The 21,211-nt window shown below is 39.0% G+C and overlaps 1 protein-coding gene across 1 annotated transcript; it reads left to right on the top strand.

The window, feature by feature from the left end:
- The first annotated feature begins 5,515 nt into the window (after window positions 1-5,515).
- On the top strand, window positions 5,516-12,832 carry LOC6558824. The gene is made up of 8 exons (XM_032743113.2): window positions 5,516-5,597; window positions 5,663-5,928; window positions 6,062-7,649; window positions 8,763-10,845; window positions 11,744-11,887; window positions 11,956-12,236; window positions 12,289-12,450; window positions 12,525-12,832. The coding sequence occupies exons 1-8, from the start codon at window positions 5,575-5,577 to the stop codon at window positions 12,703-12,705; spliced, it is 4,728 nt and encodes a 1,575-aa protein (XP_032599004.1). The 5' UTR covers window positions 5,516-5,574; the 3' UTR covers window positions 12,706-12,832.
- Window positions 12,833-21,211: the final 8,379 nt, after the last annotated feature.

Below are 21,211 nucleotides of genomic sequence, written 5' to 3'. Positions count from 1 at the left end.
TATATGTCTACAATAACTTCAGTAAAGAAGACTGGAATGATAAAATATGCATATAAATGCAATAATTTAAATAGACAATTTTTTATTGCATTTACAACTTAGTGTAAGTGACAACAAAATTATACTGATTTTTAATCAATCGTATATAGCAATTGTATATAATAGTTCAGGAAATTTCCAGTGCCAAATATAGCTAGAAAGAATGGTAATCTTTGGCAAGTTTTCTGTAGTTATATTGTATCAGAAAAGGTGAACTGTAAGTCGACGCCTATGTCAATCTCACATACATTATCTCTTTCGACAAATTGATCCGATGACAGCTATATGATATAGTGAGAAGATCCGTGTATGCTCAATGTCCTTAATAAGAGAAATAAAGGGGCGAATATATGCCAAATTAGAACTGGATTGGTGTAAGAAATGAGAAGAGCAACACAGCCGGACATTGCTATATCGACTCGGCTAGGGATGATAATGAAACATGTAATATAATGAATAATGAATAATATTACTTTATTTTTTTATTCCCATATAGAGGGCATTATATTTTTGTCTCGAAGAACGTATTGCTTCTTCTATGTGTGTCTTCCTTTTTTGCCCTATCTTGTTGACCACCGTTTGCGCCAAAATTTCCCAATTTTTTGTCAATAAAAATCTTCCGCTTTTTACATTGCAAACTCCAAAAACCTTTTACAATTTGTATCGATATGAATTTTTGTTGGGTTTTTAAAGCGGCAAAAAGTGATGCACTAGGTTTGACGGTTAGACTAAGAAGAATTTATTCAATGTAATCTTAAATTAAGGTATCGAGTGCAGTATCGATATGTTCTGTTATTAATATTAGTAATCGGAATGTTTCGACACCCCCCCCCCTCAATACACATTATTGACAATTAATTTGAGACCAAGCAATCTATTACAATTTTCATGTTTTTACTTGCTCAAATTCTTAGTTAAGATATCTGCCATCATTTGACTCGTTGGACAATATTCCAGCTGAATCACAAGCTTATTAAAAACTTCTCGCACGAAGTGATAATGAATATCTATATGCTTGCTTCTTGCATGGTAAACTGGATTTTTAACTAAGTTCATAGCGCTCAAATTATCGCCATGAATTACAATACTTTTCATATTTCTGTATATGTTCATTTCGTTACATAATTTCAGAATATAAACAGCTTCTTTAGTTGCTTCCGACACTCCCATATATTCGGCTTCAGTACTACTTAGTGCTACTGACGACTGCTTCTTGCTTTCCCAGGAGAATGCGCTACCGCCAAGAATGAATGCGTATCCAGTGTACGACTTTCGGTCCTTGTTATCTCCACCCCAGTCCGCATCAACGTAGCCTTTGATGGGATTTCCAGTTTTAGCATATGTTATGCCCATTGAAGACGTCGTCCTCAGATATCGCAGCAATTGTTTTGCTGCTGCCCAGTGTTCTTGGTGGGGATCCGTATTTCGTTGAGACAGCTTACATACTGAATGTAAAATGTCAGGTCTGGATGTAACTGCCAGATACATTAATGATCCGATCAGTGACATTGTTGGCTCTCACATTTGGTGGTATACCCGGACGCCAACGGTACTGATGCTGGCCGACACGCTTCCATGCCAAACTTCTTATGGAGCTGCAACACATGCTGCTGCTGGGTGATCGTTATGCCCTTCCTATTGATTTCCATACCAAGGAAGTGATGTATAGGGCCCTTGTCAACCACCTGGAAAATTCGAGATATACTTTCTTTTATACTGGCCAACTCACCAATATCTGATGAACATATCAGCATATCATCCACATATACTGCGATTATGTTTATGTTGTTTTGTGTATGCCTAGTATATACAAAAACCCAATTTTTGTCATCATCTCGATCAGCTATTTGTTCCACATCCGTCCAGACTGTTTTTAGCCCATATAAGGACTTTCCGTGGATACATCAAGTTGGTGTACATGTAGCTCCAGTTCAGCTGCTATGGCCAACACCATCCTTATTGTCGTTTCGTCGTAGTTCACTCCGTGTTTCTGGCTGCAGACCTTTGCTACTAGCCTAGCCTTGTATCGTTCTATGGTGCCATTTTTGTCACGTTTTAGTGCAAAGACCCATCTGCATCCAATCGCCTTATGATTGGATGGTAATTCTGCTGGTTCCATTCAGTTTTAGTGCTCCGAATTCTTGTGCCATGGCCTTTTGCCATTCGATCGCCTGTGGACTTTCCAATGCTTCTTCCACAGTTTCTGGTGTTACGAGGGCATCACTGCTCACAAGATTCAGCTCTGGTCTGGTCTTCGCCATCCGCGCCCACTGGTTCTTTCAAGTCGGTTACTTTTCTTGCTGATTTCACTTTTATTGGTATCGGTGTTACCGTTATCTTCGCCGGTGCCTTTGCTGCTGCCTCTGTTGCTGGCTCTGCTGCTGGCTCTGCTGCTGGCTCTGCTGCTGCCTCTGCTGCTGCTTCTATTGGACTGCACTTCTGTAATTACCTTGCTGCAATTAACATGGGTATATCAACTGCACTTGATTCTGTTGTTGACTCAACAAAATATACATCACGGCTTACGATCATTTTACCACTGGCGCTGTTGTACAGCCGATATGCTTTAGCTTAATCTGCATATCCAACCAGTATGTATTATATACCCTTCGGTCTAAATTTCCGATTCTGTGTCTTGTCCAACGCTATCGCCAAGCACCCAAATGTACGAAGGTGGCCAACTAATGGCTTTCGCCCTGTCCATAACTCGTATGGCGTACTCTGGAGCACAGCTTTTGTAGAAGATAAGCTGCCGTATGTACAGCTTCTGCCCAGAAACTTTCTTTAAGTTTGGCCTCTAGCAGCATACATCGCGCCATCTCCACGAGGGTACGATTCATCCTTTCTGCAACTCCATTTTGCTGGGGTGTGTGAGGCACACTCAATTGACGGACGATCCCATTTTGTTTCAGAAATATGTCAAACTCGTTGTTTACATATTCTCTGCCATTGTCACTGCGGAGTATTTTGATCCGTTTTCCCGTTTGGCATTCCACCATGTTCTTATAGTTCTTAAACACATTTAGAACTTCTGATTTATTTTTGATAAAATATACGTGAACATATCGCGATTTATCATCAATCATTGTAACAAAGTAACGTGATCCTCCGTTTGAACATATGTTTATAGGGCCGCAAACATCACTATGTATGAGGTTTAGCACGTCCTCACTTTTGCTGACCGACATATTAAATGGCTTCGCGGAACACTTACTCTGTAGGCATATCTTACAGTCAAATTCGCTTGTGCTGTTGAAGTTCACTCCACGCACCAATTTCATATTATTTAACTGTTTGAGGCTTTGCATATTCAGATGTCCATATCTCTTATGCCATTTTATAATATCCTCACTGCCACTTTTGCCATTTCCACTTAGGAACACTGTATTTATAGTTTTTGTTATTTCAAACCGAAATAAATTGCTTCTATGATTCGCAATAATCAGAGTTTTACCGTTTTCGTCACATACACACGCACGATTGTTTTTAAAGTTTACAGTGCAGCCTCCTTTTATTGCTCTGCTCACCGAATTAAAGTTGCATTGTAATTGTGGCACATAAAGAACGTTTGTAAGTGTTACTGTTGACGATTCCGTTTTAATCATGACGACTCCTCGTCCGACTACTTCCAGTGATTTTTCACCAGCAAGTGTGACTGTATCAGTGAATTGTTCAAACGAATTAAACATATTTTGATTTGCGCACATATGAGCTGTGGCGCCACTATCTAAGCACCACGCTGACTGATCAAGCAATCGTTCACCGTTTTTTGCACTTAGCAACGTGAAGAATGATTTTTCGTCTCTTCCTTTTACATGACCTTCGTTCGCCTTGGACCTACATTCTGCAGAAATGTGGCCAATTTTACCGCAATTGTAACACTTGATTTTTTTGTTTCGGTTCTTGCCTACTTTGTCTGTCATTTTTGCACTCTCTTTAGGGTAGTGTGCTTTGCTTAAAAATGCCTGTGCATTATTTTCGTTCACACTCTCTCTGTGTGCTTCGCTCTTGCGTCTCTCACACTCTTCGATCAATTTAACCTTCAAAATACTAAACTTTGGTAATTCATCACGTGATTCCAATGCTACAACCAAATTTTCATATGATTTAGGTAAACTTGCCAAGAGTAAAATAACATATATTTCCTCTTGCAGCACAATGCCAATTTCTGCTAACTGATCCACGGTGTTCACAAAATTTGCAATATATATTTGCATGTTCTCATTCTCGGTTATCCGCATGAAGAGTAATCTCTTGAACAATGTGACTTTTCTCACTGGACCGGTGGGCTGATGCACTGCCTTTAGAGTTATCCACGCACTCGACGCCGATTCACATTTCTTAATGTGACCAATCTCAGAGCCTCTTATTGAGAGAGTAATCACCGCTAAAGCCTTTTCGTTTTTTGATAACCACTGACTATATTCACTCGTCTTGTCTGAGCTTGGGCATTTCATAGCTCCCGAAGTGACGGACCATAGCTCTTGGTGAATTAGCACACTTTTCATTTGGACACACCACGAATCATAATTTGTTTCGTCCAACTTGTCTATATTGTACAGCGCAATCATTTTTCGCTCGTACTTGTTCTCACACAGAAAACTTTAGTTGGTAATGCACACAGCAATACAAAATTATGCAATTCTAATGAAAAAATGTCACTCGACCTTAAACGCGGCTTTTCAGCATAACCTTAGTTTCATTCAACTTTTTCTTCTATGCCTAGGCCCATAACCTGTTGGGTTTTTAAAGCGGCAAAAAGTGATGCACTAGGTTTGACGGTTAGACTAAGAAGAATTTATTCAATGTAATCTTAAATTAAGGTATCGAGCGTAGTATCGATATGTTCTGTTATTAACATTAGTAATCGGAATGTTGTATTGATCTTTTACATATTTTCAACAATTTTAAATTAACTTTATATGTATATCGACAATGCTTGTAACGCCTAATATACATATACTTTATGTGGTTCAGAAACCTTTCTTTCTTCCTGAACAAGTTCACGATATCATCTTCAAGCTCTTATGATAAATAGTTGGCACAAAAATCTTGAGGCTTTAAAATGAAAAAGTGGTTTGATAAATAATTAATGCAGATTGCAGCTCAAATCGCATTCGCAAGGCTCATAAAGAAGCTCTCACACAGAAGAAAGTGGCAGACATTAACAATAAAATTAAAACGATGAAAATAACAATACACAAGCGATGAGCGAAAGCAGTGAAATAAAAAAACAATTGGGACATAATTTCTAGTATCGTTTATTTCGTCGTTTTATATGCGTTTCTTACGTATCTTGGTGTAATTTGAAGTTGCCACCTGGGAAATCTGTGAGGGTGAGCTGCTTAGACGCAGGACGACAATGAGCAACAATTACCGCTGAACGAATTGATCTTTTGAATTTTCTGCCAGTTTGTTTGAATTACATTTTAGTTGCCATGGCAAATTGTTGATATCTTAGCAACCGTTTGATTTGTTGACTGAAACGAACGGCATTTGGCAAATGGAAGCACAAATCAAAGTCACAACAGCAAAATGAATATTAGCTCAACGGTTTGGTATGGCATATCTCTAAACATATAACATAATTTATAGATTAATTAACTGGAACTGTTAAATTCAGTTGGTGCAACAACTATGATGGCGGCAGCATTGCAAATGTGGGTCCCGATGTTTGCGCCCTTCGACAGGCCAATTTGATCAAATTTACGCAGATGTCAACGCTCGCAGTCAGCTATTTCAGAGCAGAAACCGTTGCCACTGGCCTGCACATAAGCGCCTTTGCCGGTCACAATCGCTTTCCGCTTTTTGGATTTGCCGAGAGTGTTCTGCGCCCCAACATATACGTCTACAAGTATCCCGAGTTGACCAGATACTCGACTCTGTCGTGTAAGTGTGTCACGGATCTTTTCAAAATCAGAAAGGAAATCGTTGGCTTGTTTCATAATTATTTATCATAATTAAATATGAATGTCTTAAAGTATTTAAACCCCACTAACCAACATCTCTTAACGCCCTTCAGCTTCCATACTGAACTTTACTATGATACGATTTTCTGATCTCGATCTACTCATTGGAATCGGCGGCTATCCGAATTATGCAATTTGTGTGTTTAACTTTCGGACAAACACAACTATCCTGGAGCATCCAACATATATTGATACTCGACCATTTTCGGTAGCATTGGGTACTGGGAGTTTTCCCGTAATAGTCCAGTACGACAAGATAGAATTGCGCATTTTATGCTACCAGATGTGCTACGCGGAGAAAGAAGTGTTCCTGCATCAGGTGTCCGAGGTGGAAATGGGCAGGAACTATCTGAAATCCGAACGCAATTTCATGAGCTTCAGCGACGATGGACTCTATGTGATCAGCGACTATGGCGAATTCTCCCAGATTGACATCGCCTGTTTCACCATCAAACAGCGCTGGTCAACCGCCAGCCTAAGCGAGTATGCCAACGAGGTCCTTGCTCGTCCACATGCCCTGCTGTTCCACCGATCGGGATTCCTAATTTGGACGAGTGTCAGGGCGTTCTACATTAAGAAGAAGGCCGGCAACTTTGTCGTCGAATGGACGATTGATCAGAGCTTGGCAAATGTCTGCACGCTCATTAGCAATCAGAATGGAGAGCTTTATGCCTCGAGCGAACTGGGTGGCATTGACCAGGTGATGGTCGAGGAGAGCGAGGGTAAACTGAACCCGGTGATTGTTGCCGGTAAAAAAGTGCTGTCCTTTCGGATGCTCTCCTGCTTCAAAGAAGAGTGCGTCGTGGTGTTGCACAACGATGGCATTGCCATGATGGATGTACCATATGGCAAAACGATCTCCACGGTGCCCATTGATTTGGCCTGCGCCATCTGTTCGCATCGCAACAATCCTTATGTAATTGTCGGCACCGTAGACGGCGTCCTGGTGCTCATCCACTTCGAAAAGCCCTCGGTGCCGAACATCGTCTATGAGCTGACATGTGATTCGGCAGCTGTTTTTGCTATGGACTATCACGACAACTGCGCCGTCTTTCAGGATCAGGCCAAGGCTCTGCACATTGTGAATATTGAGTACCGACCGCCCAAGATGACGTACTATTTTGCCATCAAGGATGAGCAGCTGGTGAAGCAAGTGTTTGTGCACAGCTTCCTCCTCGTGGAGGGGCCGCGTCTCTTGGTGATGATATCGCGCGATAAAAACATACAAAAACCAGGCCATGCGGATGAGATGTGGATATATAATTGGGGCAAGGATAGGCGGCTGCATAGACGTGAGTTGCCGTTGCCCAACTCATATGTGGCATTCATCGTACAGCCACCCATGGGTCGCTGGGTGCTGATTGAGATTGTGGGTGTGGTCAAGGATAGCGCCGTATTCGACCAGTTTGTGCTAAACGACAGCAGCGAACTCCAGTGGGCTGCATCGATACAATCGGCCCACTTCGGACACATCATTGATGTCAACATGACGAGACATCTGCTCACGTGGGGCGTTGATGGCATCATGGTCCACTTTCGGCAGCACAAGCGTGCCAAGAAGGCATTCATGATGTCACGCTTTGTCTCACTCTTCTTTCGGCCCCAATTTGTGTTGCGCGCCAAGGAGTGCTACAATTCCAAGTAGGTATACCTTTAGCTCTGTTGTCCCAATATACTTACACTATCCAGCAATAGTTTATTCAGTTCTCAACCTGCAAGTAAAAATACTTGGCACATTTTTATCTAAACAGTTCTTAAAAATCTGTGTACGATTAGCCATATCATCATCAAGCATTTACCATAAATTGAAAGATAAGGTCAATCAATTTATCAGCTCGGGACGACTACTTAATTACATAAAGCGTCTAGAAATAATTTCTGTAAACTTGAAAACATTTCTTAAAATTTTAAAAGCTATATGGACTATTTATCTTTTGTATGAAATTTGTTCTTATAATTAAGAAATGCTTTTCTAAACAGCAATTATGCAAATAAATTTCATCTTCAAATTCTGCAAATAGTAATGATATTTACTGCTTCGATTTCTATATTATATTTTAGAATTATATGTTAGAATTCTTCTCTTCTATGTACATACATAGAAAATAACATTTTTTATACATAGTCATATATTTTCTGAATTTTAGAAATGTCCACCCTGAATTTAAGAAACACATGAATCCCAGTTTTTAGAAACACGCAACCTTAAAACCTTCAACCTTTGGTACCAAAAATATAGCGAATTTACAAATTTCAGTATGTTTTTGTTGAGTGTACGCAAGCCTGTCCACATCTAAATTTAATAATAATAAAAAAAAGTAAATAGCTTTTCCACTGATTAATCCTATGGCAGCTGATTGATATTATTTGTATTATTTTTAATATTATTAATATTATTATCATAATTATAATTATTATTGTTATTTTTATTAATAATAATAATTAATATGTTTAAAAAATAAAATCAGTTTGATCCGTGTGCACGCAGGAAAAACACGGATTAAACAATGATCCATTTAGGTAATTTGAAAACTGAGCTTGCTAGCTAGAACAATAAACAGATAGACCAATCGACTGTATGACTATATTGATCATGCTTGTCTTGCGTAACATATGCTTTTACCATCTGGAGTACAACATGAATTCCCTAATATGTTATACAATTCGCAAAGTAATTAATTTTTTGAGGGTATATTCTTAGTTGTATATTGCAACTGAAAAACTAACTGTGCTCTTGTTTGGATTACTTCACAGATACCTGATAGTATTGGACGCCAACAATGTGTTCTTAGTGAGTCGCCTGCCCTCCTTGGCCGATCATGCGCGGGAGAACAGCGAAATATCTGTGCCTGAGAAATATATTGTACCGCAGACGGGGATGGTGTCACGAGCATTTGTGGCAGCCACCGTGAAATTGGAGGTGAAGGAGGAGTACACAGTTGCAGATATGTTTAAGCGCGACAAGATACTTCAGATGATACAGGATTTCTCGGCCAAGGTGACGGCGCTGATCGATTACGATATTTCCGTGACGGGCAAATCGAAGGGGATTTTCAAAAAGTTTTGCTACCACTATAAATGGATGGAGGCACTGACGGAGGAGGCGCACAAGCTGTGTGATTTGGAACGGGAGTCACTGATGCGCGCCATCGAGGATCAGTCGAGGATACGGGACTGGATTATGCAGCTGGTGACAAGCCGGGCTGTCAATATTAATTATAAAGTGCGATCCATATTTGCCGAAGCAAATTTCGAGAGTTTTTCAGTTGTGCGCAAGTCAAATATGATCGTATTCGACAAATATCGCTTCTACGATCTGCAAGATCACATGCGTCTCTCTGTGTTTTCCTTAGAAGAATTGGCAGAAGACTCCTTGCACGGGGACATGGAGGCGGAAGAGGGCGAGGGCAAGCCAGCAGGCCATGAACTCAAACTGTATGTGGTGGAAGGGCCTAGTGTCTATGATCACATGATGGCACCACAATTCCAGTTGCAGTCTAAGGAAATAATCACATCGAATCAACTATTCAATGATGATTGCAAGTACCATTACTATTTGGTAGACCCCATGAAGCAGGAGTTCAACAAGTATTTCCACGAGGCGCAGCAATTGAAACGGGAGACCATTGACAATGTGCTAACCACAAATGGTGTGCTTACTCGAATCTATGATAACATGAATTGCATGCTGAGACTTCTCTGGATGGACTCGTTTCAGCCGCCCGAGCAAACGGTGCCCACCCTGGCCAAGGATGAGGTCATAAAGTCCATTCTGGAGGTGGATGACTCCGAGGTGAAGGCGATCAATCGACGCAAGCCCAAAGCAATAGACACGGGCGGCAAGCGAGGTCGACTTTTGCTGTGGTCTGTGGAATTCTGGGCACGGGCCCTGATTGTCATGATGGATGGCGTTATTGAGAAGCTATGGGAGGAAGAAATCAAAAAGGATATACCCATTCCGGAATTCATGCTCAAGAAGCAGCCGCACGAGTACTCGCTGGAGGACCAGAAGATATTTCGCGCCTATGAGGAGGCTGTGTATCTGCTCGAGCAGGATCGTCGCAAGTATTTGGGCATTCTGAACGAGAACGAGGCCAAAACGCTGCAGCTGAAGACCAAGCAAATCCTCAAACTGAACCAACGCGTCGCGGAGCTAATGCTGCTCAAACTTAGGTACGATTTTGCCCAGAAGCAGTGTCGTGTCCGAATGCTCAACAAGATCACCACCAGCAACGCACGTGGACAGTTGCGCGATAAAATCCGAGGATTACGCAGCGACATTGACAAGCTGAACGAGTACATCAAACGCTATGCGAATCTCTTCGACTTTTGGGAACGTGGCCAGCAGGATGTCCGCACACGACTCGAGGCACAACAGACCAGGGACCGCGCCTGCGAGCGGCAGTTTCGCGGCAACTTTCTAAACTCTGTGCCACATGCCGCTCACGAGATGACCAAGCTGTTCAAGAAGCGCCCCAAATTACCGAACAAGACATTTAATTCATCGTTGATTTGCAGTGAAGCCGCTCAGCGACTTAGTCCCAAACAGTCGCAACGTGGAGCTTTCCCCTTGCCCAATGAAATTACCGAATTTCTGGCCTTCATCGCCGACAATGATACGCCCAAAAATTGTCCGACTTCGGTGGATGCCAAGGCCTGGGAAGCGTTTGTCAAGCTGCGCCGGCAGAAGATCGAGAGCGAGTTGCGACTCAAGGGCATTAGCCACCAGTTGGTGGATAGCCAGAGCGCCTTGAACGGCCTCACCAAAGAGATCGCGGGTCTTAAGGAGACCAAGGCCCACACACAACGGGAAATGGAGGACACAATACAGACTTATGTAAGTTCATTAAATATACTCGATTGTAGTCTGCAGTCTCAATTGCTGTCAACGTGCCCCACCAATCTGTTGGCGTCGTCGTTGCGTAGGTCTGGCAACGGACCAGTTTACGATAGGTGGTGCGAGAGTGAAATTTTCAAGGATACGAAACATCAGCATGAGTCATTGTTGTCAAATTAATTATATTTTAAGGAGATATTAGATGTTGTTCTGGGGATGCATCAAAAAGATATGCAAAATAGATATGCAGCTGTTGGCAATGAACAATTCACAAAGCTAGAGTTGTTAAGATTTCATTTCACTTCTCAATCCAAGTGAGAAAGAATTAATCACAGTTTAAGCCATTCATTCGATGGTTTTATTCAGGAAATTTAATGAATGTGTCTCACACAACAACTAAAGCAACCTTCGTTGCAATCTAAAATTATTTCTTGTGTTTTTCGAGATCCGGAGTCTTGTCAATGCAACAGCTTTTTGTCTCGAATACTGTTAACATAAAATACACGTAATTAAATATAAAAATCTTGAAACAATTATTTTTATTTATCTTGACTGTCGACAATTCTTAAATTTTAATGTCAGTTGTTTGCATTTGGTTTGCTCTCAAAGTTAAAGGTTGAACAAATGTGTCAACATAATATTCGTCTATATTTTACATTAAAGATGACATAGATATTCGGTTAATATGACTCTCACCATCTGCTAAATTTGGAGTTATTCATTTGTTCTATGTATTCATCTGCAGAGTGCAAATGACTGTGAATGACCATTTTCCTGTATTCTTTCAGTAAGTTAGTCAGATCAACTTATATGAAAGATTATACAAATCGAAACCGAATTAATCAATAAATAGATTGTATTATTCTTCAGTCTAGCGTAAATCATTTTTTATTTTCAGTTGGAGACCATGAGGAACATGACGTTACAGTTGACATTAACACTGGGACAGGTCGAGGTGCAGGTCCATGGCTCCACCAAGTCGCTATCTAACAGTGTTCTAATGCATGTGGATGACATCAATGATGTTAACCACATGATAAAGGTGAATATCTATGCCATATGCAAGGCGACACCACTTTTATATATGACCGTTTACCCATTTGGACACAGGACGCAGGTAACAAGAAGATCAAAGCCATGCAGCGCGTTGCCGTGTTCCGGCGCCAGGTGATCTTTAAGGAATGGGAACACAAGCTATATAAGGCTAATATTGCCTATCTCAAGTACATGCTGGATGCCATCGAGAAATGCAAAGTATCCATTGAGTTTCTTAACATTTTACGCAACTGGGAGAAGGTGAAAGTCGAACGCCAGAAATACATGGCAGCTGGTGCCATCGAACGCATTGTGGAGCAAAAAATTGCAGTCTTTAGGAAACAAATCGATCGCATGTAAGTACTCAAGATAAGCATCAGTATTAGACTAAGCAAATATTTATTACAGCAACATCAAAATTGATAGTGTGCAGCAAAAGACACTGGAAATCAAACGCCAAAACCACATGATCGATTCCAAAATTGAACGCCTCAAAGTTAGCGTCACTCTTCAGAACTCACAGCGCGATGTTATGATGGAGCAGCGTCGCGATCGCGAGCAACGCGAGCGGTAAGCTACACCTACATATAGGCCATATTTATTAAAAACTAATAATACTAAGCAAATAATTAACGGTCTTGCAGCATGGAACAGATCAAGATTCATCGCCACCTAATGGACAATGTGCGCAAACACTATGCTCATGTCTTGGAGTTGCAAACGATCTTAGAGCTATTACGGCTGCGCACATACCCAACCTTGGGGCCACTGTTGCCCCAATGCCATCCTCCGGTACCAGATCATATACTCAACTCTGTACCATAGATATATAGTTATCTAAGTATTAAGAAGTACGATGCAAGCACTTTAAACTATTTTTGAACCTAAGAATCTAGCTGAGATTAATAATTATACTTATGGAGTGAGCAGATCAAAAATTTAGTTATAAAAATAAAATAAATATCACCTCAAACTGTACTTGTCTGTAAGTGTCAACAATAGCACTAAATTATTGAAATTTGACGTTTTTGTTTTCGTCACTTTTAGCATATTTATTTAAAGAGTTTCTTAAATTGAATTCAGAGCCACACTGACAACAATTTAGAAAACCACTTGCGAACCGTTCCCTCCACTTGAACGGCATTGTTAAACGAAAGAGTGGTCCTCAAGCTAATGAGCTGCTAGCAAAGGCAGATTCCAAACCCATTTCACCGCCTGGTCTAGGGAACTCAATCCCATTGATTTTCAACACCTTCAATTTTAATTAGCCGACCGACTACCGCAGACAGTTTCTCCCTTTGCATCACGGTGAGCGGGCCAAGTTTGCAACGCTTGCAAAATGAAAATAAAATATTTTCATTGCGGTAAGTGAAAATTTATTAGTGGTTTTTAGTTTATTCGAGTATGCATATATTTTGCATTACATTGGCTTGCCAGCTTGGTGTCTGTGTTTTGGGTTCTTGATGTGCGCTCTGGTTTTCAGTTTGCAGTTTTCGTTTTCAGTTTTCAATTTTCAGTTTTGCGTTTTGCTTCTGTCGCCACTTAATTTTATTTGTTTGTGTCTGTGCAAATGACTAGCACAGGGCATAAAGGCATCGTCTGTCTGTTAGACGCGTTGATAATTTCACTGCTTGTTGCTCTCAAGTGGAAAATAAACTTTTTGTGCGAAATTTTCGCAGCTCAACATCAACACGAACCCAGACACTGACGCAGACACAGCGAGACCCAAAGAAGGAGCCAGATGAAGCCAATAAGTGAGCATCCGGTCGCTGACGCCGAGCGTAATTTCAGCCACGCAATTTTACATTAAATTGTTTTAATGGATTGCACTTGAAACTAAGCGTCGAAAAGCAGCGAAAACAGATGCTGTCTGTCCTGGCTTTCAAGTGGCTTTTATCTATACATATATATTGGAATATCTATGTGCATGCATATTTCTCGACACTGCTGAACTGACTGAATGACTCAAAATCGAATGCATTCACAACGACCGACTATTTTTTGTAGCAGTGCAAACACATAAATGACATCAATAATCGCATAAATAGCTTAAAATAACAAATAACTGCCTTTACTCGATACAAACAAACGGCAAACAGTGTTCGATGGCAAGTTCTAAATGCTCTCATACATTTTTTACAAATCTTAAATTGCAGCAATGATCAACAGAGCCAGGCAACTACTTCGACCGCCAGGGCCACTTCATGTAATCAATGCTTATCAGTATTTTTCCATAAGTTAGTAAATGCCAGCTCAAAGTGTCGAACTGTACTTTTTGTGTGTTCAGTGTGTCAGTTTTAAATGCTATTCATAAAAAGATTATTTTAAACAATCTCGCAGTAATCTGTTTAGTACCGAATTCCTAATACCCTTGTGGAGAATAGATTAACTTCTCACATGACATGCTGTGCAAGAAAATGTGCATTGCTTCAAGAACATTTGAGTATATTTGCACAAGGGCACATAAAAGTTGTTATTGATACAAATTAATTTATTAAAATAGCAAATGTAATTTTGTAGTTTAGACATAGATTAGTTCTCATACCCTCAGTAAGGGTATATCAAATGTTTACCCTGACCCCGTTAGTTGAGCTCAAGCAGTGATTTGACAAAAACTAATCTTGTGTACATATTTACATACTATACTTATAGAATGTATATATGCTATGTACATATGTGTTTATGTATAAATATCAAATTTGTTTAATCAGCAGCTTATACCCTATTCAAAATAAGGTGATTAGAATAGGTTATTTAAAATAAATGTTGTGCTTTGTTTTTTCATTTAAATGATCAGAATTATTGAATGAGCACTGATGAAATATGAAATATCTTGCAGTTGAATACACTCAAAGTTATTTGACCAGATTAAATGATTGACTATATAATGATGTATTTTATACTTTATTTATTTGAAAAAGGGGAGCACCTTATCAGAATTGCATTTCTATGCTACACGTGTCGTCCGTTGACGTAGCCGTCTCTACTCAGAGATCGCAACAAAGCAAAACAAAAAAAAAACTCTATCTTAGTCAAGCCGAAGATTAAACACCCTTGTACACCTGATCACATCTAATTAGAATTCATTAATCCACAGTTATTCCAATGAGAGATATATGAAACAACCACTTAATATGTTGCCAAAAAATGATTATTTCCGTAAGAACTATATTCAAATCTGTTGATTTATAATATACTTTTTTTGTGTTTCCTAACTATGAATTTTACATCTATATTCATGCGTAATAAAAAGGATATTTCCTTAAAATTGCAGGCTTTAATTTATATCTGTTATCGATTCCTACCGTATTTGGAGAAAATTTGCTGCAGGAAGTTATTTATAATTTAAAATTAATCTTATCTGATCTGGAAGACTTGCTTTTCACACAACACACATTTTCTATGAGTTCCGGTAACGCAAATAAACCGAGTTTTTGATTGGAAATAAGTTATTACCAATATATATATATATGAATATTCATAGATCGTAGCTATACCCCAAAGAAGTTCATCATAACGGGGATGTAATTTCCTCAAATTAGATTGCATAATCTGTTACTGACTACTTATTTTTATTTTAGCCAATAAAAACAATATTAATCAAATAGAATGTAATCTTTACTACAGTTAACCTACAGATTGAACTATACTTTTTCTTAAGTGGATTTTTAAAAATAAATAATGCCTAATATGCACTTGTAATCAGAATGAGCAAAATGCACTTTGACCGTGCCGATTATAACGTCTGTAATGTTGATTAGTCGTTGCAAATTTAAAGGGTTACGAGCGTTGTACTGCGTTCAGTTCTAGGCATTCAGTGCAGTTGAATAGATCTTCTTGGGAAAGTAAAACCAAAAAAAAAAAAATGGGCAAATTTGTTGTGATTTTGCTGCTTTGCGCTTTCCTCGCTGTAAGTTAAAGTAATTTTTCTTACAATGATGCCGCTTGCTAAGTATTGCATTTAATAGTTGTGCGGTGCTGATGAGGTCAAGAAGGAGACGACTGCTATGGAAGAACTGATCGCCACTATTGAAGCCCGTGCCAATGAAGTCAAAGAATACATTAACTCACATGTGAGCGAGGACCAACTGAAGCAATTCGCCGAGCAATTCGCCGAACATGGCAAAAAGTTCATTGCTGATACACAAGCAAGTCTTCAGACTTTGGGCGAGAAGAAAGCGTAAATAATACACCAAATCTGATTATGTACACCAATATGTATACGAGGAATGGCATATGTTTAAGATTGAATCGCGTGTCTTTTGAGGCACTGTACATTTCAAAATTTTAGCTCAAGGTTGGCCTTGTACAAAAATAAAAATAAAAAAATACACAACACTAAAGCATGCAGCGAAAAATTAAAGATGATAAAGTATTTTGAATTAAATAGTATAAATGTACAGCGTCCGTACAACATGCAGTCGATAGAGATTAAAAAAATCAAATTTGTGCGTGGAGGAAGTAAATAGGTGCTATATCCTATCAGTGAGTATTATAATTTAATAATCTTCGACCCCATAAAATATACACATAAAAGACCCCATATATATACATATTCTCGAGCTTAGCCAGTCTAACATTTTGGCCCAGTTGTCTGTACGAGTGGCTGTAACGCTATCAAAGATCTTAGAATCCATCTTTGATGATCGCTCGATTTTCAAAATAATTGGTACTTCCCAATATGAATAGCAAACATATTGTACAAGAACAATTTCAGACGCGACTTGGAAAGAACTTTAAATAAATATTTATACATAATAGCTGATAAGTTCACAGCATGTGCGAGCAGCGCTGCTCTCTGGCCTGTCAACATCATGAAAATCAGCAAGCGAGCTATAAATTTCCGTCGGTTGCCAGCAGTTCAATCAGTACTCCATTCACTGTGTGACTGTGTAGAGCTAAATTCAACCCAATAAATCTAAGCAAAAATGGCAAAGATCGCTCTGGTTTTCCTGCTCGTCGCAATGTTTGTGGTATGTTGAGATTCATTTATAAAGCTAAGTGAAAAATGTGTACTTAGACATAAATGTCTTATTATATATTTATAGTATTGCAGCGCCGAGGAAGCAAAGAAGGATGCTGATCCATTGGCCACAGTGGGCGCAACCGTACAGGAGTTCATGGACAAAGTCAAAGCAACCCTGACTTCTGATGAATTTAAGAATACTGCCGATCAGATCGGTGCAAATTTACAGACGTGGTTTAATGAAACCAAAGCGAACTTGGAGAAAATGGGCGAACAATTGAAACAACCCAAATAATTTAAATTGAATTATTTGTGTACAATAAAAAAACGCATTTTTAATTTGTCTAAATAAAATGCGGTAAATAAATTTAAATCTAATGAACAAACAAAAATATCCCAACACGCAGCTCAGAAAATTATGTGATAGCCATATTGGTTGATATGCTTTTGTTAACATGTAGTATATGCCACAGGAGAGCAAAAAGACACAACTTCAGACGGCCAGAAATAGGTTTACTTTTTTAAAAATTAATATCGGTCTTGTATATGCTTAGAGTGGAGGAAAAGTCAATTTATTCAGCATCTCTTGTATTGTGAAACAATGGCTCATAAGACACGCATAATTTGTGCAACGTTCACAAGATTTATGACATAATCTTTGGGTGTCTCTTCTTTAATATATCAAAGAAGAAAATCATTATCTGTTCTACTTTTCTATACTCTGATTCCGAAGGTATTGTCCGTCATTATGAACGCAACTTTTTTCGACACACTTAGATATAGCGACGTGAAACTTGGAACATATACTGGTCTGTGCCCGCGTCAGACAAAGTGTCAAAATTCTGGAATACTAGGAGGCTAGGAAATCGACAAATAATCGCATATCGATAAAGACGTATACCTCCCACAATTTTAAGAATTGTAGGTTATTGGCGATGTCATTCTCATCATATTTGAAACGCTGAAAGTTTCTCTACTTTTCCGGAGATGATGAAGGATTCTTCAGAAATCAAGCAGAATTAGCTCAATTCGAAGCAGGGCAAAGATGAGAAAAGTAAAAAAAATAAAAGATGTTCATCTTAAAATTGAACATCATCGAGGATTACTTAGGCAGCATATAGTTATTGCTAAATCCGTTTTTACACTCTGATACCGGATGTATCCGGAGTATATTGGCTGTGGCCTATGTCCGTCATGCTGTCTGTCCGTCTGTCCACCCATATGAACGAAACCTGGAAACTTGGAAAGTAGAATACTCCCTCAAAAACTCCTGCTGCCAAAATTCACAATGCTTGAAGGATAGATGAATGGGAACTTCATTCAAAGATCGGTATTTCTTGGCAACACCCACCCTGCTCTATGGCACCCGTTATCTGATGGTATTACTTATTTGTTGCAAAGTATCTCTCTTTTCTTCTTTTGGATGTATTCTAAACTTAGCTAGTACACAAAAGACAGACGGACAGAATTACATTCGGCAAGGGATGCTAATGAAGAATACATATACTTTATGGGATCAGACATGTTACCAGCCAATGAGATCTTAAGCCACGCAAGCCGAGTGGGTATTTTTGTGATACTATGGGTGTATTTGTGATACTATGATCATGTTCATTCTTACAGATCTGCAGCGGATCTCGTCTGCACAACCCGATGTTGCTGAAGCACTTGGTTGAGAAATTTGAAAAAAGCCAGACGACAACTGTATAATAGCACACACACGAAGCGGTGTTAAGAATGGCCAATTAATTGACGACTCCCAACTTGCATTTCCGTTAAACAGTTGTGATCCATCATCCAGATGCGCAGCTTGATCCTGGAATACTTGTGTCACTTAGCTGCTGCTCCACATCGCAGCTGCTTGGGTCGCCCATAACAACAACTCCAGACTGTAGATTAGGGATTGCAATCTACAAATCGAGGTAAACACTTAATTTTGAGATGATTGGACAACTGTTTGTATTGCGCAGTCAACTCGGAGTAGGAGCAGATCGTGGGCAACACCGATCCTTGGTCAATGCTTGCCAGCTGATGTGTTTGCGGTATGTGTCCAAATGGCCACTGATAACAATCATCCAGATGTGCCACAACCAAGCGCAGACGCTGCCTCAACCTGTTGGCTGTTTTGCATCCGCCGAACGTCTTCAAATCAATTCGCGGACGATTGCTGGCATTATTATACTCACCATTTATTTTACACCAATTACAAAAGAAGGAAAGTTAAAAAATCGATGTATATTGTTACTAACACCTTTTAAGAGTGAATCACAATTAGCAATTGATTTTTGCGCCACTTAGGGACATAACGTGGATAAACATTCTTTTGGGGTGAATTTCTTTGAGCAAATCTCAAACAATAATATTTGGCAAAAGCTAGAGAAAACAAAATAATTAGAAACTATACAATAAACTCACATAAATTCAAGAGCTGACTAAAATCACAGTAGTTTTCGTGTGTAGGATTTGTATAATTTTACTGAAAATGTATGTTGCAGAAATTCAGACTTAAGTACAGGGTATCTTCTAGTCAAGTGCAGCTTTGGCAAATGCTTTGCTTTTTATGCTTTGACTTGCAAAAGGAAGGCTTTTTTAAGAAACAAGTTTAGTTATCATTTGTATATTAGAACATTAATTTTGACTTCCTCCCCGCCTAGAATTTTTTATAGTCAGTAAAGCACTTATTGTTGTGATAAAAAATTTGCAATCTCCCGTTAAACAATGTCCCCATTTACCGGGGGTGAATTCAAAATAAAAACAAAAAATTTGCATGTAGAATTCAGGGACACATTTTACAGCTAATCGGTTGCAGCAAAACAAAATTTATTTATCAGCTTTTCTCGTTACCTAGCCTTATCGGGCAAAGCCGAATATATGATTCAAGTCTCCAGCTTTCTCAAATAATTTTCTGATAACGAAGAGAAGAAAAAATAAAAAAGAAGAAAAATAGAGAAGAATCTGGGACATCATGGGGTGGGTGTGCCTTGACCATTGAATACTCATTATTGTGCCACTCAAATTTGGTAACTTAGTCTCTAAAATCTCGGGAGATAGAATTATGCACTTCTTTTGCGGCGTGGCCAAGAACTTTTTTATGTTCTTGTCAGAAAACCGCAAATGCTGTAAATCGATACAACACTCTGAAAGCTAGACTCACCAGATTTGAAAGGGATATTGTTAGTAACTTAAAAAACTTGGCAAATGCCAAATGTTTTTAAGAAAATCAGCGTCTCTGTCCTTATGACGCTGTGATTTTCCAAAAGCAAACAAATAAGTGTTAAATTACATGCACAAAAAGGCGACAGCTGTAAAATATTTGCCAGTTACTTTGCACACCTGTCTGCACAGCAAGCAAGGTAAAAGCCATGCCCAAAACATGAATAATGCACAAACACTTTGCATGTGTGTGTGTGTGTCCTCGTATGTGTGTGTATGCAGCATCCATGCCATCCATTCGACTCTGCCTCGCACGATTGCATAACATCAAAGTGGATTCTTGCGTCCCATTCAAGCGTATCGCTTGAAAAATTGTGGACTCTTAATACAAAATTCGTTGTGTTGTTTAGACACATATTCAGATATTGTCAATTTCCGCAATTTTGTGCAATTTCGTTTGGCATTGTAGTGTGGAATTTAAAAGTGTTTAGTCTGTCTCATTGCCGCACACGTGCTTTTTGTATCGCCTTGCAGTGCGTGTTGGCAATTTATTACTTTTATTATAAGGCTTCTTCTGATCGTACTGACGTACTGACGGATATTACACAGAATGTATAATGCAGCAATAGATCAAGAAAGCTCTCAACACACAGAATGGACAGAAATGCATCTGTGCTTAAGCCGAATTCACCAAAATCAAAAGTCATCAACCGAGAAATTTTAATTTACTTATACCGTACAACAAATTAACAGAATACACTCATTATTGTGATATTTTATTATAACAGCTAAATAGTTTTACGAATATAGTGATAATATAATGTAATTCATAAGCTCACAACGTTTCTTTGTGTTGTAAATCAAAAGTATCTTCATCCTCCTTATAGTTTTTGAGAAACGGCTGTCACAGCCTCTTACACCAAAGGCCTAACTGAAACTCTCTCCTATTATATAAAAATAAGATATTGCAATTGTTTGTTTTTGAATATACTTTAAAGTTACCTCGTTAGCTCCATAAAGTAAATATATTCTTGATCAGCATCACTAGCCGATTTTCAATATAGAATACATCAGTCTTTTTGCTAAAGGTAAAATGAATATCAGATCACTCTATTACAGCTGCCATAACAACAATTGGCCGAAAATTTGTTTACATCAGTTATGGAAAAAAATTCCTCAATCCCAATCTCTCATTCAATAAATTGCATTATA

The sequence above is a fragment of the Drosophila grimshawi genome, unplaced genomic scaffold, assembly GCF_018153295.1.
Source record: "Drosophila grimshawi isolate 15287-2541.00 unplaced genomic scaffold, ASM1815329v1 contig_44, whole genome shotgun sequence".
Taxonomy (NCBI): domain Eukaryota; kingdom Metazoa; phylum Arthropoda; class Insecta; order Diptera; family Drosophilidae; genus Drosophila; species Drosophila grimshawi.
This window is presented reverse-complemented; position numbering and strand designations above follow the sequence as displayed.